Source organism: Diadema antillarum, unplaced genomic scaffold (genome assembly GCF_040938485.1).
Source record: "Diadema antillarum isolate AM-2024a unplaced genomic scaffold, OU_Dant_1.0 scf00000166, whole genome shotgun sequence".
Lineage (NCBI taxonomy): Eukaryota > Metazoa > Echinodermata > Echinoidea > Diadematoida > Diadematidae > Diadema > Diadema antillarum.
Genome location: NW_027271055.1, coordinates 481,291 through 507,954, shown reverse-complemented (window position 1 = coordinate 507,954; position 26,664 = coordinate 481,291). Strand labels below are relative to the sequence as shown.

Sequence of the window (26,664 nt, the reverse complement as noted above, 5' to 3'; positions counted from 1 at the left end):
GAAGCAAACTTAATGCACTGTCCCCTTTGCTTTTCAGGGAGAGGAGTTTACCTTTTGCAAGAGGGAAGTTGATTTAATTTGATCCAACTCCAGTGGATCAATGAACACTGCTCCAAAGACATGTCAGATTCCAATGTTTTAATTTTGAACTGCCCAAATGTAGACACCAACATTATCATCAACTGATGTGATATTGACTGAAATAAAGAAGACAGTGTCTTCTGTTTACATTGAATGCATTCTGACATTTCAATAATTTTCAGACATCTGGGGTTTTTTTTTTTTCCTCTCTCTTTTGTTTTTAAGGGGATATGCTGATTCTGTGTTTGTGTAATGTGTTGTATCTGTGTAGTTTTGACTTTTCTTGAATGACTCTGCAATTGAAGCAAAACCCATTTTCCAGGTTCACCATTTGTCTTCAGACAAGTACGTCTAAATCTGTCACCGAATTCCCTCATGTTCTATGTATGAATGAGCATCAAATTTGAAACAAAGAGAGAGAGAAAATATATATATATATATATACATATATGAAAAACATGATGATTTGTGAATTGGTCCCTCGTCCAGCACCGGATCCGAACTTGAGCATCATATTTGTGAAACTTCTTCATCAAGTGAGAGTTCTTGTATTTTTTTTTTCTTTCCTGTCGTTCATTATGATCAACCTCTTCATTTTCCTATATTCCTGTTTTTTGTTCTTCACAAAGTGGCAACGATATGAGAGATGTATTTTCCTTCCATTGAGCGGAGTGAGAAACACGTTGACGGTAATAAATCTTTGCTGGCAAATACACGGGTGTCCATTTTAGTTAATCCTTTGTCTTTTTATTTAAGTCATATACGTGTATTTCTTGTGTTTTTCTTTAGTTCCAATTATGCTGATGCATGCACGGTAAGATGATAAAACCTGTGATGTAATTATATATTTGGTTTGTGTGTGTGTGTGCGCGTGCGTGCGTGTGTGTGTGTGTAAAGTCATTTGGATGTTCTTTTGCTGTGAAAGGCAGAGACATTGCAGCAAGGCGGGAAATGGTGTGCTGCTCAGATATATTATACTTGTACCTCGCGCTTAATTGCATCGCTACGCATTATTCAGGTTGGCTTTAACGAATTGAGTAAAATCAGATCAATGAAATGGTTGAGAGTTCATCAAATCTATAGGTCTGATTAATCAGAATACATGTATATAAAATTATGGAATTTTGACATACCCTATGCTTTCACAAACTAAGTCAGCCTACGTGACAGACGGGAGTTTCAACCGCATACATGTGTTGCGATTGGCAGAGGTGAATAGTGTCATCCCCTCGACTTGCCCAGTGAAGTTGTCACATAGCTTCACTCAATTTTTCGTCAAGACATGGAATCGTGAAGTACAAAATGGATTCTGTGCATCAAGTTAATGTATAGTTTTGTATAACAACGGGACCTTGCAACAGAGGCTTTTAGGAGGAAAGGGCCAACAGTTGGTAAATAAGTATCGACCACGAATAGCTTGTATAGTTTACAAACCAGTAATAGTTTGCGATGACTTCATTGTCCCGCTAACGGGCCGTTAACGATCGCCCCGTCACTGTACAGGCATGCTAACCTGGAAACATTAAACTGCACATTACTTGAATATGAGACCATTCTGAAGCAAATAATTTTCACACAACAATAGATATATTATGTACTCTTTAATGAATCCCATAAGGATTGGAACAATCATCCCCCAGCATTCCCACTGATTCCCACTGATCAGTTACTTGCCATCCCCTTTAAGCGTGTGTCAGGATGAAACGTGAAATTTAAAATCCACCTCAAAATTACACTATCATAAGGGAGAGAACATTATTCCATGTAGAACAGTGCAAAAATGATCAAAATCAGAAGTAATAAGGAAGTTATGACATTCTGAAATTTCAAAACTTTTCGGAAAACACTTCTTGACAAGTCTTTATGAATAGGCACGTTGATGTAGTCATGCTCTCACAATTTTTATCTAAATATATCATATTTTCATATTTCACATACAACATAAATGAAAAATTGTGAGGGCTTTACACCATCAACTCGCTCATTTAAATATTCATAAGGACTGGTCAAGACATTGCCTGTGAAACTGAAATTTCAAAATGTCATATCTTCCTTATTTCTTATCCGATTTTTGTCATTTCTAGAACGTTCTGTAGGAACACGAGAGTATAGTATCTCCCATGATTAGCACATACCATGTAATTTCTGCTCGTTGTAATGCACGTAACACATCCGCAGCCGCAGTATCTCCCTGCTCGTTTTTTTAGAATCTCTCAAATTTGGATGTGTGGAATGTTGTTTACCACTTCACACTCGTGATCTCTTGTATTTGACTGAAATACTGTAGTTACGAGAGCAGTGTGCAATGGCAGATATGAATATGGGGGCGCTATGGCATAGTGGATAAGACTCCCGACTCCCGATCGGAGGACCCGAGGTCGATTCCCACCCAGTGCTTACGTCCTTGGACAAGATGTTTTGCCCACCATGTCCCTCTCGACCCAGCTGTATAAATGGGTACCTGGCAACGCTGGGGTAATAATAATAGCAAGGCCCTCTGGTAGAGCAGTGGCAACACTGAAAAGGCTTCCCTGGGTAAATGAGACCTTATCATCATCATCATCATCATCATCATCATCATCATCATCATCATCATCATCATCATCAATAAGGTAAAAAATCATTCAACGTCTCCTCTGCGGCCAAACTTATTATGTCCTTGAGGAACACCATGATCACACAGGGATTTTACGGAAAGACATATTTACGTGTAATGATGGTGACACGACATTTGCTCCTGCGACAGTTTCTTCGGAGTTATTTTCTCGTAAGACTTAGGGTTATCATAGGGTTAGGGTTAGGGTTATGATAGGGTTTTTATAGGCTTAGTTTGATGTGATGATTAGGAACGTGGTGAGGGTTTCTGAGTAGAATTTATGTTTGGCTTAGCGTGCAGGTATTTCATAGGAGCAGTTGTCACAGGAACAAATGTCATGGTGTGTGTTCGTATTAGTATTTCACATTCACGTTTGTACACACGCCAGGCCGTTCTCCCAATGAGCCGTCATTTGAGATTGTCGACTTTTCAGAGACTACTAGGTTCAGGGTTTTTCCAGCCGTCTCTAAACAAAAGTGTTCCTCATGCATGTCTGAAAGGTACACAGATGATCGTTTGTGTTGGTTGGTGTACTTTGGACCTGTAAGTGAGTATTCGTCATCGAAAATCTACGCATGGTGCTGACGACTATAAACGCCCACATTTGATTTTTTTTTCCACAAAGCTTCTGTTTGACTTGTTTCAGTTTGATCCGGCGGCTTTTGCTTTGACATTCTGCGTTTGCATGACCTTTACATCATATCAGTATAATGGAGGCTAAAGACTTTTACCGTCTTCTGCAGATTTAACACAACATGTTGCAGTGTGTACTTCTTGATGAGAAGAATAGCGCCGGAACAAATAAAAAAAGGCATGTCATTGTATATTATGCAGGAAATCTGCGGGGTGGGGTCACAGATTGTCGCTAAATCTTCTACGCTCTAAATTTTCCGTGTCATAACATTTAATTTCAAATCAGTAGGGATAAGAGGCTTTTAAAAAATATTTTGCTGCACTTCATTTTGACAGAGGGTGTATCTCTGTCACACACAAATGTATCCCATCTATTGTGGGATCGGGTGGGGTGCCAAGGGAGCAGTGAATGTCCTTCATTTTGCCCCCCCCCCCCCCCTTGCGTATAGCCCTTTGGTCAAGAGGTATACAGATTGAAGGAGTGGGGAGGGGAGCGTGGAGGGACGGATGGACAGATAGTGAGAGATGGAGAGATAGAAAAAATGAAGAACGACATAGTGAAATGTACAGACGGAGAAATTAGAGGGATGATGTAGTTTTGGTAAAGATGGGGCTTCAGGTTTGTAACTTTTTTGTGAGATAATGAGAAACCTCTTAATATGAAATGTGAAAGAGCATACAATTGATTTGAGGAATTCAAAATTCATTTGATGAAAATTGGTTTGAAATGGCTGAAATATCCAGAAACAGAGAGGTCGTAATAAAAGATGGGACCCACCTTTCATTACGACCACTTTGTTTCACTTTGTTCTCTGATAGCTCAAAGAGAGAGAGAGGGGGGGGGGGGAGAGGAAGGGAAGCGATAAGGAGTAGGGAATACCCTAAAAATGCACTTTGATATTAATACACACTCGAGCAAGCAAACTAAATCTCGATAGATTATTGTGTTCTCACTTTGTGTTTGCCCCTACGCCATTGAACGTTTGATGAGGTATTGACATACAAAACTTCAATTCAATATTGTGTAGATTTTTCTTCAAAATGGCCTGACGTAAAGATTGCAAACACTGTACCTCCCGGCGCACCCTTTAAAAATCGTATATAAGCAAACAGATGCACTACACCCAGAGAAGATTTTATTTGAGTTGATAAAAAAAGTGAACATAGATTGTTGTTTTTGTCACATTCACATCTAGTTTGCCGGCAGACTATAAGAGGAAAGATGAATTGCCAGCACACTGGAAACAGTTGTATTCGCATAATACACACGTTGTACAAAAGACATTGCATTATATGTAAGAAATAACTGTCAGAAGGGGGAGTTTCAGGTCATGGAACTAACCCTTTTACCTACCAGACTATTATAGCCTACCTTTTTTTTCCTCTCAATTACAGTCATACGCATAATATCTGAGACGTATCCTCCTTATATACCCACTCCTCTCTTAATGTGATTTACAGTTGAGCATACATGTGTCTGTATAGTGTCTTGCACTGGTAATTTCTCAACTGTTATATTTCTTTCTGCATAAAAGTGTTGGTGATATAGTTGCTGTCATTGTTGTTTGTGTGTGTGTTTTGCTGAAAATGCCGAAGATACCACACTCGCCTTGAAAACAAAACCACACAATGAAGTCCCCATATTAGAAAAAAAAAAGAAAGGTCAGAGGAATGCTTGCAAATTTAGTTGAGTTGTAGCCAAGATAGTAAACAAATAAGAAAGAGACAAAAAGAATGAGAAAGGACGACACATTGATCGTACACCTCACAATATGTGATATACCATGGAGCAACAACCTCCATGGTAATACCGAAAGCCCGACATGTATTTTCCCGCGCGTGCGCCAAGGTCGCATCAGTGAGCAGACAGTTCACACGCTCCACAGAACGTCACCTTATCACCCCACGTTCTATAGTCGGTTAGCAATTTATTTCCCAGCTCGCCGCCGGAGTAGGCGCCGCACACTATCGAGCAGCAGCCGTCAGACGAAAAGGTAAGTCACTTTCCCGTTGCTTTGGGTAGCATGTTTTTAAGCGGTTCTTTGGATCAGGGTTCCCACCTCCCTGGGAACCACCTCCCTGTTTGGACGGTTAGATATTGTGATGGTCACGTAGATGGTAGCCAGTTATTGGCCGTCAGGGGCGTCAGTGATTTCTGCTAACACATTTCTTCCAATCCAGCTGTGATGCCCAGGACAACATGTTGAAAACAAGATCATTACGTATAGGCCTATACGTTTATGCCATAAAATATATATTTAACAGACAACTCCATCCATAATAAGGTACTTTCAGTTTCCAACAAACTATTGTTGACTCGGCTGAAATCGGGAGAGCATTATTGGTCCCTGATAGTATGTGCTATTGGGTTTTCATAGACCTTACCACCTTTCATAATAGTTGGTATAATTGTGAAAGAATCGATGCCGATGTGTTAGGGGATTGTCCAGTCATGCTGCTATAGATACCGTTAGAGCAGTCAGCATGAGATATGCTATAGACATGATAGAACAGACATAAGTTTATGCTGTGTAATAGAACAGACATTTCACTATCTTTTCCTCACCGACACTCGTCGTTGGGCCTATACAGGCTGTAAATTGCAGTGGACTGAATTATGTGATTGGTCTCACTTTTTGGTAGCATGAGTTCTAAGTTGAGACTGACATCAGGCCCAGATGGCAATAATCCGCACCATTTAACCTTATAACGAACAGAAGGGTTAATGTCATGGCAACATTAAGCCCGTTGAGTGAGTGAGTGTGTCTCTAGAGACGAGGCCGTTGCTTCGCGGGGAGACTTAGATTCGTGTTCAAATTGTAAGGGTTTGATGTGGGACATTCGTAGACGGCTCTGAGCGACACGCATGGACAAACACTTGCCCTAAAGGAGTTTATTGTGTTGGCAATCTCGATTGCAATCAATGGACCAATCAGTAAACAATTACATGCAAGTAAAAAACTGCATAATTATTATTAATGGACAAGATGTACATCAAAAGATATGAGAAACCCCTTGACAAGGAATATCAGATCTATAAAGTAGTAATTTTATAATAATCTGACTCTTTCACACTTAAACCCTGTCGGGGTTTAATGCAAAGAAAGAAAAATAAAGAGTATCATTCATATTTTAATATATTAGTATAAGCATATATATATATATATATATATATATATATATATATATATATATATAATATATCTATAAAACACATTCGCAACATACAGGCATAACGCATATAAGTATGCAAGTAAGATAATTACATAATAGAAGTATAGGGCTTATCATATAATATGATACATTCTCGCCTACTACCTCCGTGATCATACTTTCAGTCTACAGAGTTTTCGAGCAAAAACAAAAACAAAAAAACAAAACAAACAAACGGCGGGAATGCTATTCACTCGCTTATGATATACATTACGTGTGTATATTCAAACTGCAAAAACTCGGTGGATAGCAATCCTTATATATACCCGGTAAGTCGGAGATTGAAATGAACACCTGTTGAATGAACTTTGAGCCTGTCGACTCTCGACGTACGTGCTCGACGATAATCGCTTTGTAGTAGAACCACAGCATGATGACTTGCTACAAAAGGTCACGGGGACGGGACACCAATATACATCTAACAATCCTGGGATGCATCTGGGATATATCTCCCACTGCCTTATATCTATGGGTGCATGGTGCTACTTTATTATGGTGTGTCTTCAATGTGCCACTGATGTATCCTTAAAGGCATAATGTCATATTTGCAGATAAGGCAAAAACCCCTCATTTAGTGCGCTTCAAAATAGTTCTAAAAATACACGTGCGTTAGGGATAGAAACAACCAATGTAAAAATGTTAATCAGTATAATCAATGTTAAGCATTGTTGAATAAGCAAAATGTGAATAATAATTTAATTGTTTCTAGGATAAACCGTCTACAGTTATGGTTTATTGAGAAAATTTATATGTGCTTGGTGATATCTCCTCATATCTTAGGCATTATTGCGAAATTTGTATACGGTAGGATGTTTTGTGATACAACTGACCTACACATATGCATAAAATATGACAACTCGAACATTTTTGTTCTTGTTGAATCACTGCTCTCAAAGGTAAAGAAAAAAATACCTTAAATTTACCCTTTCTGAGCAAATGTGTTACCAATTTACGTGGTGTTATCGTTTGCGTGCGTATTCTGCACTCCAGCGTATCCTCATTATCTCATTTCTGTAATAGGCCGATCCCGATTATCAAAACAATTTGCTAATCTGATACCAATACACCTGCTTCGCTAAAATTATCATGCATATTTCATCATATCACAGGGACCCCGGAAGAGGGGGAGGGGGTCGTGTCGACGCTCTGGGCTACAAAAGTACATTAAATAATAATATACCAGTTATAGTTTATGTGCATTTGTGTCAAAAGGCCAGAGGGAGCCGTGGGTTGCAGCATGCACGCCTAATATGTTGATTCTGAATCCATTTAAGTCGATATTCGGAGAATGGCTGTCCAAGGATTCCATTATTCGCTGAATAATGGGGTGCAATGGGTATTAGTTGGCTTATTCACTCTTAGTGCAAAGAAGCAAATCAAAGCCCCATAATACAAAATAGAAGTTTGAACATGTTACTATGGTGTTGCCCGATATATTACCTTATAATCTGCCAAACTATTCGGCTTTTTTTTTTTGTCTTGAATTATATTTTCCGATCTGTTTTGTTCTTTCTTCTTTGTCATTTACCTAAAGTACCTTTTCTTCAGTGTCAACCTTGTTTGCTTTTAGACGAGTATATTCTTCTACATTTAAGTCAATCGCCTCAATAATAAGAATTATTGTGTCGATGTCCGATTTACACTTTCCTGAAAATAATGATTTCCTACACAATAATTATTCAGGTCTTGTAAAAATTGTAAAAATCCGTAAAGGAGAAAAGAGATAAGAAAAAAATATAATAGTTACAATAAATGTCATGACCTGATGGCTGAACGGAGCGATTAGCAATGTAAAAGGATAGATACTAGTAATTATAAAAGTATATAATTCCGACATTCCGTTCATTTAAGTGCTGTTTTCTTCAACACAAGCAACGAAAACAAGCAAGCAAACTATATTTAAACTCTGGATGTTGACGCGATACAATTTTCCATCATTGTTGATCATTATTCCGTTGCAAAGGGAATTCAGGATGGAATCACTAATGCCAACAGGTCCGATCTAGCCTCATGAAAACATCTAGCTATTAAAAGCGATAAATGAGGTTTTTTTTTAATCATTATCAACAAGAACTGGGAAAACAACGTTTGTTTTCACCTATCACTATAGCAGACAGTATAGTCCATGGGCCAAGACCCGAAAAATGGGTTGTTGGTACCATCTGAGGTGGCACAACCTTTTTGGTGTCATTTTGTTTGTCGGGCATAGATATGCTTATCAAGCTATGATAGCATTTCCAAATGAGTAGCTTAGTCATAATAAATGAATTTTTAACCAATTTGGTCTCGTATTTATATCCCTATACTTCTGAATCGAAACTAAACCGCTATACAAAGAAGAGCACTGCCTTCTGTATGTCCACAGGTGTTCTGTTGTAAACGCGGTGCGCTTAGTCTTTATTCAAGGCAGCGAAGGGAATATCCAAAGGGTTATGATGCCCACAGGTGTCACGCGGTGCGCTTAGTTCTTTATCTAGACCAATGTACCGTTATCATATCTAAAGTTCCTCATGAAAGGGATTATCTATACTGTTTTTATACTACCCTATCAACAAATACATCAGTTTCAAACAAAAATCACTCTGTTCATTTAAAATATCATTCATTATAATGTATCGTAGTGTACCGGTACATTGTTTTTGCATTAATTTATATTGTTGGAGGGAAATAAAGCGACATTGGCGTGGTATCAGCATTTTCACCGTAGCGTTTTCACAGGAAAATGATAAATGATTGAAAAATACGGTAAAATTCACTAGGAATTGCTTTTGTTGTTGTTGTTGTTTTTAGATAAAAGGATATACACTGTATCATACGCTTTGGATATTCCCTTCGCCGTCTAGAATAAGGACTAAGCGCTGTGGACATCATAACCCTTTGGATATTCCCTTCGCTGCCTTGAATAAAGACTAAGCGCACCGCGTTTACAACAGAACACCTGTGAACATACCATAGAGCTGCATTTTACAGCTCTATGGAACATACAGAAGACTGTGCTCTTCTTTGTATGGCGGTTAGTTTCGATTCAGAAGTATAGGGATATAACAACGAAACCAAATTGGTTAAAAATTCATTTACTATGACTAAGCTACTCATTTGGATATGCTATCATAGCTTGATAAGCATATCTATGCCCGACAAACAAAATGACACCAAAAAGGTTTTGCCACCTCAGATGGTACCAATATCTGGCCTGGCCCATGGACTAGTAGGCCGATATAGCGCCAGTGATGCAAGAGAATACCAAGAACAAAATCAGCGATGAACGACAGTTCATGATAATGGTATAAATGTATCAATAGACTCGGAAACCATCAGTCTTTTATATTTGTGGGACTGAAAACAATAGACTTGTTTTCCCAGGTGGTGTGTGAAATGTGGGCAGCAGGTACTAGATGGGAACAAGCAGGAATTGTGTCAACACGGCGCACCAAGCAAACGAAAAAAAAAATGCAAACTATGTGACAAGGCGATAAAAACTCGCTTCTGTGCAAATACTCTGAGGCTGGTGTTCTATCAGAAGTGCTCGTAAGGATGCGAAAATTAACGTTGGTAAATATGTACAATAAGATAGCACAGTCAGGAGACATGCCATAAAAGGTTATAACCCTTCGATTTTCAGTGTAGGTGCCACGCACAGAACTGTATCATTCTATCTCTTTCATAGACACCACTCGCGTAATGGTCGCTGGGTATTCATGTCGGAAACCGATTTGCATAAACAATTTTTAATTCACTCCTGAATTATTTGCAGGCATTTCGATGGCATGATATTGTTCCTGTGTCATCTGAAGGCTTTTAGTCACGGTAAACATATTTTGAGTAAACACAGGAAGAATACCTTTTGTCTTGTTTTATTTTCACTTTTTAGCCGATTCTGTGCTTGAGTGATACAGGTCGAACTGATATATGCACTTTTGCGAATGCTGATATTGTATTGTATATGGCACTCGGCTTAAAACTGTCAAAGAGTATATTTTCTAAGGCCATTACAATTAAGTTGTCATTAGGTACATGAGGATCGCATGAAGATTTGCACTTAGTGTCCCACTTGAATGACGTAAAATGCAAATGAGTAAAATATCTGTACAATGAATGTTTACGTTGCGAATGTCGCACATGATTTCTAAACGTTTCAAAATGAAAGGAGAAAGAAACTGCATTTTAATAAACGAAAACACACTTATAAAAACAATAATTTTAGCACACAAAAACCCTTTCAGGCAAGACTAACTCTTGAATTGATCTGTTTTAGTCGCACATTCATCCACATCACAATAGTGACATCTATACATGAGATCGTTGTGTTAGAAGTGTGTTAGAACGCAATTTAGCCTACTTCCACATTTTATGCCCTATAATGACCGATGCTCGCAATTCGGAGGTGTGTAAATACAGACTCAAATTTTTCCATTTTTTGTGTTTCTCCATTCAAATTCTCTCGAAATATTCGGGGAACTGCTCAGATATAACAATTATGAATATCTTTTTTTTTCGGCAGCACTTGTAGCAAACATTATATGTGAAGGGATTTATTGCAACAATGATATGACAAGGTTGTATTTTCGATAAACAGTGGCGGATCCCGAGGGGGCGCAACCGGCGCACGCCCCCCCCCCCCTTTGTTTTTCGTTAAACAGAAAAGAAATAAAAAGAAAAAAAGTGAAATGAAACCCGGAAGTGGCACCAGAAATATTAGTCACGCCCCCCTCCCCCTTTACAGAATTCCTGGATCCGTCCCTGGATAAAGACTTAGGATTTGTTCATTTCTATATGACCAGGGCATCAAATACTTTTGATAGAGAGAGTATAGGGCCTAATAAAAAAAAAAAAAGAAAAACGAAGTCCAACCCAAAACTCATACAATTTGATAACGCAGAACATGAGATGCTCAGCCAACGCTGGAGTCTGACATGCTCACAATATCTTGTATATAATATAATCATCTTAATAAGCCAAGAATGATCCTGGTTTCCACAAAATCGTAATATCTTAGGCTATCTACCGAAGATAACAACATGGCATTACAAAATATGACTCAAACACTTTACCACATCAGTGATGGAACCAAGCACCCACCGGGTAATGAAATCTCTACATAAAGCATGACACACTGAATTGCATCGGATCTTTGTGAGCGCCAATTACAAACACGTGTTTTCAGTATAGTATTCCTTGTTGATCTCCATTCTAGTTATTCCTCATGTGGTCTTTGGGTGTAACTTACACAAAATAATGTCAAACAACTTAATCCTAAACCAAAGTACCTCCCCGGTTAATGCATAGGTCATCAAGTACGGGGAACTAAGTCGGCGATTTTTTTTTTTGTTTTGTTTTGTTAAGCTTCAAGATCGACCAATGCCTTCGCAAAGATGTAAATTGATTTCTGCATGTTTGTGTGATTATAAAATAATATGTCCCCTCTCTTTCTTAATTACTTTCCTTTCTTTCTTTCTTTCTTTCTTTCTTTCTTTTTTTTTGGGGGGTTGTACAAGACAGCAGCAAGAGCATCGTTGCTCTTGGGGTAAAGGGAGTTTAGTAGTTATTGTTTTCATGTATGCTGACAAAAATGATAGCACTACAGGAGACATGGGAGACAGTCGCGTGGGATCTACCTGCTACGTTTAATGATTTGTTCACATTGGCGGAATAATCCCCTCCATTCAATCTTTCACTGAGAGTTTCGTCCCATACCGATCTCTGTACCCAGCATATTAGTTTATCAAGGACGGTGCTTTGAATCAATGCACTATTTATAGAAGGTATCTCGCCTTGAATACGTCTTCATTCCGTGACGAGTATTTGCACACTCTTCATCTTTTTCTCAAACGCACTTATAAGATCTCGTTGTAAAACCAAGACTTTGCTATGAGCTTGAGCAAGTAGATATACGCAGAAGATAATCACATGAGCATACATGTCTTACATAGTTGAGAGGATGTGTGTAGGAAATCCTGTAGTGACGCGAAGCATTTTTATATACGTTTAAATAGGCTCTTAATGCCATGTACAACGCTTCCACATCGACAGGGCGACGGCATTAGACGTACAGATCGTAGATAGTGAAATAGTATAATGCCATTATGCCATTCGTCATGATAAGTTCAGGGAAGGACGGTTATAGATAGAGTGTCCATGTCATCGATCCAGGCTCTTTATTTTGATGTAGGTTTGTAAAGTCTTTAATCTTCCAAAAACTGATCCGCAGGTCTGTCAGTGTCGAATGCACACTCGGCATTTTATTTTAGCAGAATATGCAAGCGTTCCGGATCATGTAAAACCAGTTTCAGGGCATGTCTCGAGGGAGGCCGAAACAACCTTCCATTCTCCATGATGCAAATTAATTCGACGATTTTTTTAAATATAAATCATGCTTTTCCAATCTCCAATTCTTCTTGTTGCAATCTATATCCTGTTATCAAATCCTATTATGTTCCTGTCTGTTTGTATGTATGCATAAATACATGTGTGTATGCATGTATATCTGTTTTCTATTATGTTTCTCTTCCTGCCTTACCCCTTCTCTCTCTCTCTCTCTCTCTCTCTCTCTCTCTCTCTCTCCCTGTCATTCCTAACTACATACCCTTCTACCTGTGAAGGATTATATACATCGGCGCCTCCTTCAATGGTACCATTGTTCTTTTCTGGTTTCTTGTGAATGCTCTGGTGAATATCTTGTGGAATGTGACCGGATTTTCACGATTAGAGTTTAGTGAGTGATATAACGCTCTCATACCCCACAGCACTCAAAAAGAAGAAACTCGACTGAAGAAGTGCTTCGTCAGGGATTATATCCACTCCTTTCTCAATTCTTCATTTTAGGAAAGTAAAATCAATTGAACGGAAGAATGGCAGATTCAGTACTACACTCAAACGAAGAAAGAAAAATAGAAAATTGTGAAGACTCTTCTTATCGAATTCATATACTTCAGAAATAGAGGCATTTAGATTTGTGTTCGTTTATTGTTTGTTTGATTTCACGCTTTGTCAATGGCAAAACTTGAGCATGGTGTGGTGCTTCCCTTTAAGATATTCAGATAAAGCTTTTAATGGACATGCTGACATACTTCTGTGTTATCTACCTCATGATTCTTGGATTCTTGAAAAACACTTCGACCAAACATGACATTCGATCCGTGCACACCTTTCCGCCACTGACTTCACCAAGTATGGCATTTTGAGGGCAGAATATGCCAGAGAGACATTTTCTGTATATATGACTCACTTTACCCGAAAGTAGGATCCTATATATATAGTAAAGAAATTCTGAACAAACAAACAAACAAAAAAAACCAACAACCTGATATCAAGTATGGAGATAATTGATTGAATAAGTAATATAAACTAAGTAATCATAATAAGTTATAGAAATCTAACTTGAGTTCTTAAAATACCCATAATGGAAAGTGTGTGGCAGTTGCGGTGTTTGGATGTTGACTACTGTAATACTTTTGACTTTCGGTTGTATTTCTGCAGCTACTGGACATGGTCAGGTACGCTTGCTGCAAAGATGACATTATTTGACTTGTACTCATCAATTTGCAAGCTAATACTATTATGGTTGCATTTCGACGCCATAGACACATCATATTATAAATTTAATGATTACAAAAGATGTCTATATATTTTATGCTGATAGCACAAACCTTGATAAATGTGAGTACGTCAACAAAACGTGTTTGTTTGGAGGACCTGTGTATATTGGCGTGCATGACTGTGTCTAATTGTTTGGGTGCAGACAAGTATTATTAGTCTACTCGTGCGTCAAATAACCGACACCCTTGCAACACTCAGTAGATGATCTCGGAGGTGATTTTCTTTCTATTCTCATTTTCTTTCTTTGCTACCTGTCTTCCTTCCTTTCAAGCTCAGCGTGTTGCTTTCAGAAACACACACGCAACAATTGAATTCAAAGAGTCGATGCAAGTGTGAAATGCGATTCATTTTGGGAATCATCGGAACAATGCCGGGACACTTTACGCCAAGTCTCGGCGAAGCGACGCTCGAGTGCACTTCTGCAAAACCAGACTCGGCTTTTACATCGACTGTGATAAAAAGTCTCTTTATTGCGCTCACAATGACATTTCTTTGTTTGTTAACCCCAGGGTAGCACTGTTGTACATCGGCCGTGCTGTAGGCCTATATCTGTGAAAGAAGTCTGCATCTTTGAGCACAGCGGTTTGTAATTGTTTGGCAGATCGAATTTGGAGAAGAGAGTGCATGTTGTCTACCAGCAGGATTACCGTCGTTCCAGTAAGGATCTTATTCACACGGATTGTCGCCGATCAAGGTGAGTTGAGTTTGAATCCTCTTGCTTCGTAACGACATGACAGTAAATGCGAAAGATGCAGACTGTGTGTGGATTTTCTACCTGTCACTGCTGGTGTTGATGATATGAAATCATGTAACCAAATAGCAGTCTCATGCACGCCAAAAGCGTATGTCTTCTTACAATACATGAACACCAGTTGATTGAGTTTTGATATACTGTACTAGGCATGCGTTGAGTGATGAACCGCGATTAAGGTATTCAAGTTTTACATACAGTGAAAGTGAACTGAAAGTGGGAGGGCACTACAAGATTATCATATTTTTTCCAGGGGCCCGACAAGACAGGTTGATATAATTTTTCACGTGTAATGGTGGGGTTCTGGGCGCTTCGTTATAGGCAGATTTCAAAAGTTTTATGCAGGATGATATTATGTATGTGGGCCTATATGTATTTCATGTCTGTGTAGTACGCGTATAAGCACTGATTTGCCCCGTCCACTCACACATTAGCATGTGCAATGTATGCTTTCATAATACCAGGATACATACCAAATATATATCATATTTTATGTATTGTGTTACCCCAGAGTGTAAAGCAGTGCTGTCAGATGTCGCATATATACTGTATACTTTTCTCTATTTTTGTCCCATCATGGTTCTCTCTTAAGGAAGATAACAACCATGACTGACATGCACGTCATCGAGGGTCTTTGATCGAAGTCGTCATGGACCTCGATGAGGTGGAACCGATCGTCATCGACAATGGCTCGGGGATCTGCAAGGCGGGCTTCGCTGGGGACGAAAGCCCGCGATCGGCGTTCCCATCCATTGTCGGCCGACCTCGACACATGGTGAGAAGATAACTCCGTTCGATCCATTCAACTGCAGACCGATGTGGCTCACTGGTTTATTTATGATAAAGGGATGATACAGTTTTGGTTTAGATGGGGCTGCATGTTTAAAACTTTTTTCTGTGTGTGTGTGTGTGTGTGTGTGTGTGTGTGTGTGTGTGTGTGTGTGTGTGTGTGTTTGTAATAAACCTCTTATGAAATATGAAAGGACATGCAATTCATCAGAGGAATTCAAAGTTTATTCGATGAAAATTGGTCTTGAAATGGCTAAGATATACAAAGCAATCCTATATATTAACATGCGACAGGCCACAACTTTTGTTAGGATCGCTTTGTTTCCCCTTGTTTTGGGATATCTGAGTCATTTCAAAACCGATTTCCATCAAATAAACGTTCGGTTCCCCTTAGAATTGTATACTCTTTAACATCAAGATTTTCATAGAGTGTTTTTTGAATATTTCGTAAATGTTAAAAGCTGAATCCTCACCTCAGCCAATACTATACCATCCCCTGATACTGAAGAATATAAATTTCCCTCGTGAATCTGACTTACAATGCATGCGTCATTGATTTTGTTTGTGCCTATAATTCAATAGTATTGGAGTAGGTGGATCCGATTTACTTGTAATGGTGTGATGTCTTATTTGTGCCATAAAAGGCCCATAATATATGTCGCCTTAAGCTTCAAGCAAGCTTTCTGTTGTTAAAAAGAAACAGCCCGTCATAAATGAATTTAGGAGTGCACGATTTTTGGTACTTTACATGATCAAAAAAAAAATGGTATATGAGAGATCAAGGGACTGGTTTTCTGGCATATTTCAGTTCTGTTCGTTTCAATTATGTTATTACAACAAAAACTGTTCCCAACAATCGGCAAGTTTGCCCGAGGTAGATAGCAACCATGGCAACAATCAACACCAGGAAACAATACCCCATGTATTGACATGTATGTATGAGACAGATCAGATATCATTTTGTGAATTGAATACTAGCGTGACTAGTAGCTCAGTTCTGGCTAAACGAGGGGCGGGTGAAATAAATATATACATTTGAATAGCGATACAGTCAATTGGTTCTGTAATGTATTTACCCTTCGGTTATTCCACAATTGCATGCTGTAATAGGGAGCGCACAGGGATTAGGGTCAAGGTCATCTTACATTTATCATATCGTACGCTGCTTAGAAAATCAATTTCTAGTATCGAATACACGTTAATGTGGTCGTCCTCTAAACGTGAGCTCTTGTATTTCTCGTTCTTTTATGTTTCTGCAACTTTTCCATAATTTACAGAGAATTTGTACTGATTGAATTCACAGATTTAGAAATTTACAAATTTAGAACAAAGTATGATATACACACACCGTTGTTGAATATTGGAATTGGCATGACATTTTTTCTTATTTTTCGTGACCATGTGCTGTAGTTAGGAATCATTGCACCGTGAATAAATTTGATAGATGTTAAAACACTGATTGCACACTCTTGTCATGATATTCATATTGCACTCTACTAGGATTTCAGAGGGTCTCAGTGAAAGACCATGGGCTGATCTTAAAAATAAACGTTGTTCTTTTATTCAACATCATGCTATTTAGTCATACGAATAACTGAATTTTAATTGACTTTCCCCGTGGGTATATAATTATCTTATATCACGTATTCTTGGACGGTATAGCTTTGGTGCCTTTTCTGTGTAGCTCATCCAATAATTAAGATGTCATGAGCCAGAGTATTAACCTACTTTACACCTCCCCTGACTCGCAAACTATCCATATCTAGAATGTCATGACTGGCACGGCGCTCCAATCGACGTTCGTAGGCTCTGCGGCTCAGGAGAAGCGCGGCATCCTCGCCCTCCGCTACCCGATCGAGCACGGCGTCATCATTCACTGGGACGACATGGAGAAGATCTGGTCCCACATGTACTACAACGACCTCCGTGCCGTGCCCGAGGATCACCCGGTGTTGATGACGGAGGCGCCGCTGAACCCGAAGGCCAACAGGGAGATCATGCTTTCCGTAAGCTCAGCTTGAGATGTTCTTCATGATTTTATAACGATTTATACTGAATCATCAGGTCATACTTTTATTTTGTAAGGCTTCTTACCATATTTCCAGATGACAAGTTTTCATAAGGCTTTAGATGCCAATTTCTTAGTGTTGGCAACTACCTGTAACTTATTTACGATGCAAACGTTCACTTGTCCAATTTTGATGTACAGTGTATTAGGTATTCTTATCGCAAGTGTGACTTTCTCTCATTGTATCATTATCACAATTGATCACATTCTTCGTCGATCAAGTCATAGTCATGGAATTGTTCCTTTCATTGTTCGACATCAATGTTTACACACCAAGACATAGTCACTTTGACCAGTGTAGTGTCATCTAAGGTGCAACGAAATCGCCATTCCATCTCCCTTCTCCACTTCATTGAACAAGAACTCGTCAACCTCGACTTTGCCGTCATTGTAAACCTGGAATGCCGAGTTTTTCTTTTGTTTGTTTGTTTGTTTGTTTGTTTGTTTGTTTGGATTTTTATTTTTGCTTGCTTGAAACGCCATACCAAGCCATGACTTGCGATATTCACACTAACTGAAGATCTACTGTCCACTTTTATACACTGTTAAGACGGTTTGTTTGGAGTCGACATGCGCGGTCGACGCATGCACACGCATAAGTCCGTATTGCCACTGGACTGACATTTGAGATCTTTGTAATCTTTGACCATTGCTCCCGTTATGCTCAGACGTTATTCGAGAAGTTCAACGTTCCCGCCATGTACGTCAGCATCCAGGCGGTGCTATCCCTCTATGCCTCGGGCCGTACCTCGGGCGTGGTGTTCGACTCTGGTGCTGGCGTCACTCACACCGTGCCTGTCTACGAAGGTTATTGTCTGCCGCACGCAGTGGGTCGGTTCGACGTGGCGGGAAGGGACCTCACGCAGTACCTGGCCAAAATTCTCACCGAGAGGGGGCATTTCTTCACTTCATCAGGTACTAAACCATGACCTTGTTCTCACTTCAACCGCCTCTATTCCTGGCTCACTCCATCCTGCATACGACTCTGTACGTGGATGTTCCATGCGATCTTTAAGATGCCCGTCATTTTCACACAACCGCTGTCCACATTGTTAATAACTGTTGATTGATTTTAATGTTTAACTTATGCACTCTCTAGCATCTGATTAATACGATAGGAACACACGCACACACACACACACACACACACACACACACACTCACAAACACGGAAATAAAGGGCAATGTTATCGTATTGTATTGAATATTGATGATGCTCTTACAACAGAAGTGCAACATAATCATAGCAAGATCTTTCAGATGAACCATTGAGATCACTTTTGACAAATCGGGAATTTGTCAATTCTACTGCATAGTTTAAACTACTTGTTTCCGAATGTTCTCTTTCTGTCCAGCCGAGCAGGAGGTCGTGCGAGAGGTCAAGGAACGGCTGTGTTACGTCGCCATGGACTTCGACACCGAGATGGAGCGATCGAGTCGCAACATCAAGTGCGAGACTCACTACGTGCTGCCCGACGGCGAGCATCTAACCATCAACGACGAACGCTTCCGCGCCCCCGAGGCACTCTTTAAACCCACCCTACTGGGCAGGGAGAACGTGGGTATACAGCATTACCTGTATGGAAGCGTGGCTGCTTGCGACTTGGACATCCGCAAACAGTTATATGGGAACATTGTGCTCTCGGGTGGGAACACCATGTTTCCGGGCATCGCCAACCGATTGGAGCTAGAGATGAAACGGCTGTCGCCCTCGCAGTGCCCGGTCAAAATCGTCGCTTCGAAGGACAGGCAGAACTTGGTGTGGGTTGGCGGATCCGTGCTGTCTTCACTCCACACGTTCGCCACGATGTGGATTACGAGGAAGGAGTACAACGAATGCGGAGCGAGCATCGTGCATCAGAAGTGCTTTTGATCATCGAAGTTGGAAAGCACTGGTGGCGCCCTATCGTTTGAAAGAATGTCTCTTTGTATACAACTCACTATAAGAGGCTGACTGGGATTGATTTTGCATGGTTGATTGCTTTTGTCGCATGTAAACCATCAGAAAGGTTTTCACTTAAGAGTATATAATTATATAAAGGGACAACGGAACCTCGTTATACCAAGGACATTAGGACCATGCATCAAAATAACAAGGTAAAACAAACAGTCGAGGTAAAACAAACATAATACAGATAATGATACAGGTTTTAGAACAGCCAAATGACTTTATTACAACAGGGTTTTTACTGTGCCAACAGCGAGAATTAGCTGAAATATTGCCAGTTGAGATGTTGAGCTATGAAAGTTTCAATTGTTATTTTCGTCGCATTAAATCAGAGCCTAGGTCTGTGGTCTGCATCGGTTGAACTGGAGTTCGTGTCTCAGTCTTATTTCTCTCAAACGTGCAACGTAAAGCAACCGGAGTGCCTATTGGTTCAGAAAATCATGTGGTGTTGTATGCACTGTTTAAAGAACACTGGCCCAAAAAGGAATAAGCCACAAAGCTTGAAAAGGAACACTTGTAGCCAGATTGTCGAAGATCCGTGACGACTACTCCAAGCCTAGGGTCACAAAACTCTTGTAAGCAAAGTAATAACTACAATCGACAACGTACATAAGAAAGTCTCTGTTCCTTGATAGCTGCTGTAGGCCTACATGTCAAACTAAAGGATATAAGTTTGTTTTTCCCTAACAAATCAAAGCTCGAGAGTAGCCTACTTGGGGGTACATGTGTTAAGTTTGATGACTAAGAAAGAATCGCCGATATTTTGTCACCACCTTCTGAAAGTTAATCAAATTTAAAGTGATTGTGTACTTAATCTGTGTTCTTGTTACTGATCGTGCTTGTATCTATATGTATGTGTGCGTGAGTTTCAGAGATATATGCTCGGCTTATAGCAAACAGTGTGGCGCTCTTTTTATCTTTTCAGAAGACATTCCTGTCATCTTGACTGTTTCGATTTTCTTTTCTATTTTTTTTTTCTGGGGGGGGGGTGGGATGGGGGTGGCGGAGTCAATATTTATGTTGCTATTGGTTACTGATAGTGTCATAAAATTATATCGTATGATCAATAGTGATGAAGTAACGTTCCATCGAGGCCAGTATACCATCACATTCTTCGGACTTTCTCTTTCGCTTTGGTGATATGAATACATAAGTACATTTCATACCAATGAATGTCACAGTATTTTAAGGCTATCATACTAGCATGAATCGTTGATGCCAAGTGTACGGTAATATCAAATTATGTACCTTTTGTTTGATTCTGCCTCGTGTAATTTCACTCAAATATCCAGTACTTTTGCATCCGATACGCATGATGGAGTAAATTTCCGTTCAATCTTTCGACAAAAATGCTTTAGAGAAAAACACCAATCTGTTGTGGGAAAAATATATATATATGTTTCGTTGTCATCTTTTTAGTCATTATATCTAAATATTCCTGATGGTTTGTGTTGTGTTTCTCGGAGACGAGCCGCATTGTCTCGGACGTTTTCTTGTCAACACCAGTAATAAACATGTTGGTTTGTTGTTGGCGGTGTTTACGAACAGGGCATATATTATACTTCATATCTTTTTTTAAAGTATTCGTTTATTTGTAGATTGTTTCTCTCTGTCAAACACGTGAAATCCAGAATTGTTAAAGAAATTTCGGAATACACTTCTCGATACATAATCATTTAGGGTGTGAGTATGCAAGCGATGTTTTGAATATTAATTGCTGAACGCCTTAGCATCAAATTATCCTTCAAATGTGATTTAATGAAGATTTCTTGATTTGTATATGCTTGATTGCCTTTTATCACATTCCTTCTATGTCATATATCTTTATGATTATGCTTTGTGTATTCATCTGTCATACTGTCAGATAAACCCATAAACTACGGGATGTGGGAGTGCCATATCATATCAGTTCTATGGAATAATATACTTCTTATAGAATCAATGGTTAAAACAAAGCGATTATAATCGAATGAGGTATAGGTTGATATCATGCAATAAAGATGATTTCGGAAATCTTCAAGGAATATGATCCTTTTCCACTCTTGTCTGCACTTTGCATGCATTACTTGTTGCTATATCGGTCAAGTCTATGACCAGGGCCCTGTTTTATGAAGAATTAAAGGTGATTATAATAGTTAATTTTTATCATAAGTATGGCTGCCTGTGTGGTAAGGAAATTTATAATCGATTATATATTTTGATAAAACGGGGGCCTGATCGGACAACTATCTGACCAGACCTGAACAAGCTTTCAGGTTGCCGGCAGAAATTTTTGTTAGAAGGTATGCGTACAATACGAACATGTTAGTAAATTGGTCTATAGATTCAAACCGTAGACGTATTAGATACTGTATAACACTGTACAGTTGTATATGCTCTAGGATTCAAACCAGTGCGCCTTATATTCACGGGTCTATCGCGGCGGTTTGGAAGCGGCACAATGTAATTCTTCGTACGTTTGAGGGCGCCTTTCACAATTTGCGAAAGTCAGATTGTACGTCACAAGTAATGCAAAATCGACCCTATGGAGTAAATAGAATGATATTATTGTTTCCGCTGCTTTAATTCTTACAATACGACATTTCCGATACATGTTATACTTGACTTTTTTTTTCAAGAGTGAAATCAGATAAACAAACTGACGGAGATTCCATCAACTCTGCCCTTATATGAAAAACAAAAACAGCATTAGTGTAAAGAGTCACGAATTTGTGATATCATTTACAACCACACACTGATCATGGTTGAAGCGATCATGTCGTCACTTCCCAAGTCTCCTAGAATTCATTAAAAGTCCTTTTCTGACATGAATTCACTGGTAGATAAAATGTATCCTATACTGTAGTCTTGTAATAGCCCATGCAGTAGCTGTGAGTTCTAGGCGAAATGGCGAACTTGTGAAGTGATGAAATCATAATTGCCTCTTCCTGATCTCATTTATATCACGTCTCGAGTTAAAACATATCCAGATAAAAACTTTAAATGCCAAAACTGTCCTATTTTGTGTGCGATTTCAATCCAACTTCTGTCAGATATAATATGTGCGCCTGATTCTTTTCCAATTCATTCAATCAAAATTGGATGCGGTGTGGTATTGCACTTTGAATTGTAATACTATAAACATGATTAGATTTAAAAAAAAACACAAACACACACACACACGCACACACACACACAGGTAATTCACATTCACAGCAATGAAATCTTGACTGATAAGAACAGGGAGTTATGAAAAGTGAAAGATTAGCCAATTTTTAAAAATGGTCCTCGATCAATTGATATGAATATGCAAATGTATACAAATATGCAAAACATATGCTGTTAAATCTTTGTTGACAAACTTTAAAATAACGATCAGTGAAATATATGAGGATATTCGAGATTTGCGTTTGACCCTCCCTTAATAAGATTACCAAAAATAAGATAAAATAGATATGGTGTACAAACTATGTGGCTAGTTGTGAGGCGATGACATCGTCTACTCACTCATTTGCATATTCACATTGGCTGTACAAAACTTTTGTGAAAATTAGTGAAACTTAACAATTTCTTATATTTCCCTAAAGTTCATCGATTTTTATCAAATTTTCACTATTGTGCTTGTAAAACTGGACCCTTTCTTTTCAGACTAAAGATTGTCTTTCATCTCTGATTCTATTCTCTCTATCCATTTATCACACGAAAAATAAACTTTTGAATGTGGTATATGGGATTGTATATTTTAACCCCTTATCGGCTGAAGATTCCGTACATAATGGCCAATGGTTCCTTGGACGGTACAGCAATATCTCTCTTATTTCAACGATTTTCTTAATCATGTAAAAAAAGCTCACTGGATGTTTATTTTTGTCTATTATAGATATGTCTATTTAAAAGACCATGAAGACTTTATCAAGAGAACGGTGTGTCACAAATAATTCTTACATACTTTTGTTGACTTTTGACCTCTTTCAAAATACATGATTATTTCATATTCTATATGAATACGAAAAATAATAAAGCATAATAAAACTATTCGACGGGTGGTTTCGCGCGGTTTCTGGCGTTTTAGTTACCGATGGGTTAACACTGAGGAACCGAATATTATGAAACCCAAATTGAGGGAACAACTCGGGCGACTTTTGCCCTCCAAGTACCTTCCCATCCCTTCCTCTCTGAACATTTACTTTCAGTCGGAGTGGAAGTTTACCTCATTATGAAATCGCCAATTGTGTTATTATCAAAGACAAGGTCATGAACGAGTCATGTATGTTAGCAATCGCTATAATTCGTAACTTTTCAGCAGGCCTTCTCGTGTAATTGAAAAATAAGGCGTCAGCAAAAGTCCTCGCGAAAAAAAAAAAATCAGATTACAACAGACACCTGTAACAGACTACTTCAGAAAACACACTCACACACACAGACACAAACAGACACACACTCACACACACCCATACACACACATACACACACACACCACACACACATACACACCACACACACATACACATGCACAATATAAATGAATGTATGTAGGGCCTATAAATATATAATACTTTGTAATTAGGCCTTCATTTCGTGTACATACACAAGCACGTTGACTGGGCGCTTTGTGGTTTTGCCCATGTTATTGAATTAGACTGAAAAAGTTTTCCGTGTACAAAACAACGCGGAAATATAAATGGGGGGGGGGGGGGTGCTAACCGGTCTGCTTGTGTTGAATCACGTTGACATTATTCTCCACTGCGATGGGTTCGTGCGGGAATTTTCTGATTGATATAATAACGTTTAATTATGTTTTCAGCATTCTCACTACAGGCACCCCCTCTCATCTCATGCAAGCTGTCACTGCAGTATACCGTATGAGAGATTTTTCAAAATGTTTCAGAATGTTCATAATGGGACCTCAGAACTCAAAAGAAATCAAATAAAAAAGAAAATTTCACAGAAAGTTTACGAATTTCATGACAAAAATGTTCAAGATATCTCTCAGAATGTTTCAGACATTATCACAACCACATTTTTGACTTTCTCAGGGGTCCAAAGGGAAAGTTAGATCCAACTTTTTAAAAGAAATTTCCCAGTGAAAAGTTCAATGCACTCTCATTTTGTAACAATTCTCGGGCCGGATTTCGTCGCGTGAAAAATACCCCTTTATCGGAGGTTTAGGGAACATGCATGTGATGGCCCCCGGGAGCGGGGATCGAGGGGGCGGGGTGACGATACTGTATTAGAACAGCGCATCCATTTTAGAAACCGCCTACACTAAATTGTCAGGAAGTATATTTATTATTACATGTATATGGTAATGATCTGCTCAGCATCCAACCCTAGACTTTGACTTCGACCCACTTGTGAAATTATTCACACATTAAAATCATTTGTTGAAATTATTTTATGTCTCTGTGTTTTATGACCATATCTTATGTTTACCCTGCTCCTATGATATACATTTATATACAGATCGTCACTTTATATTATGTTGACATTTTATGCGCTGCCTTCCAACAAAGGTGTTTCCCGACAAAACACTAACCAATGCATGCACAGCATATTCCACACACTGCAATATCTAGACCAGAACAGGTTACTGTGTACCCGAAATACATCTGATTGGTAAGTTCTCGATCGTATTTATGCAGTTGAATAAATCAGAAAGGACCTGCAACTTGGCTCAATGGTATATAATTAGTAAGCTAACCCATCAGCTCGTGAAAGGATGTGTTTCCTATGTCGGACAGGAGGGTTGGATCAGGGAGGTGGGACCACCTGCCAGGACCCGGGATAGGTTTGGCGAGACGCCACGCCTGCTATGCTCAGAAAACCACAGTTTAGCCTACGTACTGGTCCATGCAGTTCAACCATGGACATGAGTCTCTCGCAGTGTGCAGGTTCAACCAACTGATATTCGTACTGGTTAATTCCAGTAAGAAAACCGGTTTCAATATGCAAATAGTAATACTGGAATCAACTGGAGTCCAGTTGACAAAAATAAATAGTAAAAGTTGCCAACTAATCGGAAATTAATTGAAATGTTTAAAGGGACTGTCTGGTTGAGGTGGGGATTCACGTTTTGAACATTCCTAAGTGAGATATTGAGAAACCACTTTTGAAATATGAAAGAGCGTGTAATTTTAAGGATTCAACGTTTATTTGATGAAAATTGGTTTTCAAATGGCTGAGATATCCCAAAAAGTGATAATAATAAAAGGCGACAGGCCACGCCTTTTATTAGGATCTCTTTATTTCACCTTGTTTATGGATATCTCAGCCATTTTAAAACTGATTTTCATCAAATAAACTTTTGATATCCCGTAGAATTGCGCGCTCTTTGACATCTCATATAGTGGTTTCTGAATATCTTGCAAAACGTTAAGTGCTAAATCCTCACCTCAACCAGAACTGTACACATCCTTTAATTGTGATGTGGGTGTCTCAGTGGGACATATGCTCGAGGAACAAAATACATGTATATGAGACATTACAGGTGCAATACGCCCAGGCAATAAGATACGCACTAGCTCTCGTCGACGATCAGGGATGAAACGCTAATTGTATGGGGTGGGGGAGGGGAGAGGGGATGGAAATCCTGCCTGGTTGAATGGAGACATTCAGAGAAAAAACATTCAAATACTTTTTTTTTTGTCTCCTACTCCATCTCTTTGATCCTGTCTGTAAATATAGAAACGTGTCATCCCAAAGGACCCAAAGGTCATCAGGTGCCCATGTTCCACGTAAACATTCAATCCGTGCGGGCGTAGTTAGAAGCCTTGATCACAACCAGCTAGGGTTAATTTGAAAGACCAGTGTCAACACAGTGGTTTGGGGGTTGTGTTTCATTTCTATAATGTGTGTTGTCGGTTTTTGTCTCACATTTTCGAAAAAGTCTCTCATCTTGCGCGGCTGAACATCCATATGACATTTGATAAGACACTGCGCGCGCAACATACACACTCATACAATGTGCTCGCTGCCAAAAGAGTACGCCGGTAAATTTCCGTTATGTATTT

General features: G+C 39.1%; 1 protein-coding gene across 1 annotated transcript; it reads left to right on the top strand.

Moving 5' to 3' along the window:
- Window positions 1-5,193: 5,193 nt before the first annotated feature.
- On the top strand, window positions 5,194-20,535 carry LOC139722466 (actin-1-like). Its single transcript, XM_071633758.1, has 6 exons — window positions 5,194-5,304; window positions 14,629-14,813; window positions 15,463-15,645; window positions 17,426-17,665; window positions 18,396-18,642; window positions 19,083-20,535. The coding sequence occupies exons 3-6, from the start codon at window positions 15,520-15,522 to the stop codon at window positions 19,598-19,600; spliced, it is 1,131 nt and encodes a 376-aa protein (XP_071489859.1). The 5' UTR covers window positions 5,194-5,304; window positions 14,629-14,813; window positions 15,463-15,519; the 3' UTR covers window positions 19,601-20,535.
- The last annotated feature ends 6,129 nt before the right edge of the window (window positions 20,536-26,664 follow it).

Coding starts and splice junctions, on each gene's coding strand:
- LOC139722466 (XM_071633758.1), top strand. CDS start 15,520: ATGGACCTCGATGAGGTGGAACCGATCGTCATCGACAATGGCTCGGGG. Junction 15,646..17,425: donor TCGGCCGACCTCGACACATG/GTGAGAAGATAA, acceptor ATCCATATCTAG/AATGTCATGACTGGCACGGC. Junction 17,666..18,395: donor ACAGGGAGATCATGCTTTCC/GTAAGCTCAGCT, acceptor CGTTATGCTCAG/ACGTTATTCGAGAAGTTCAA.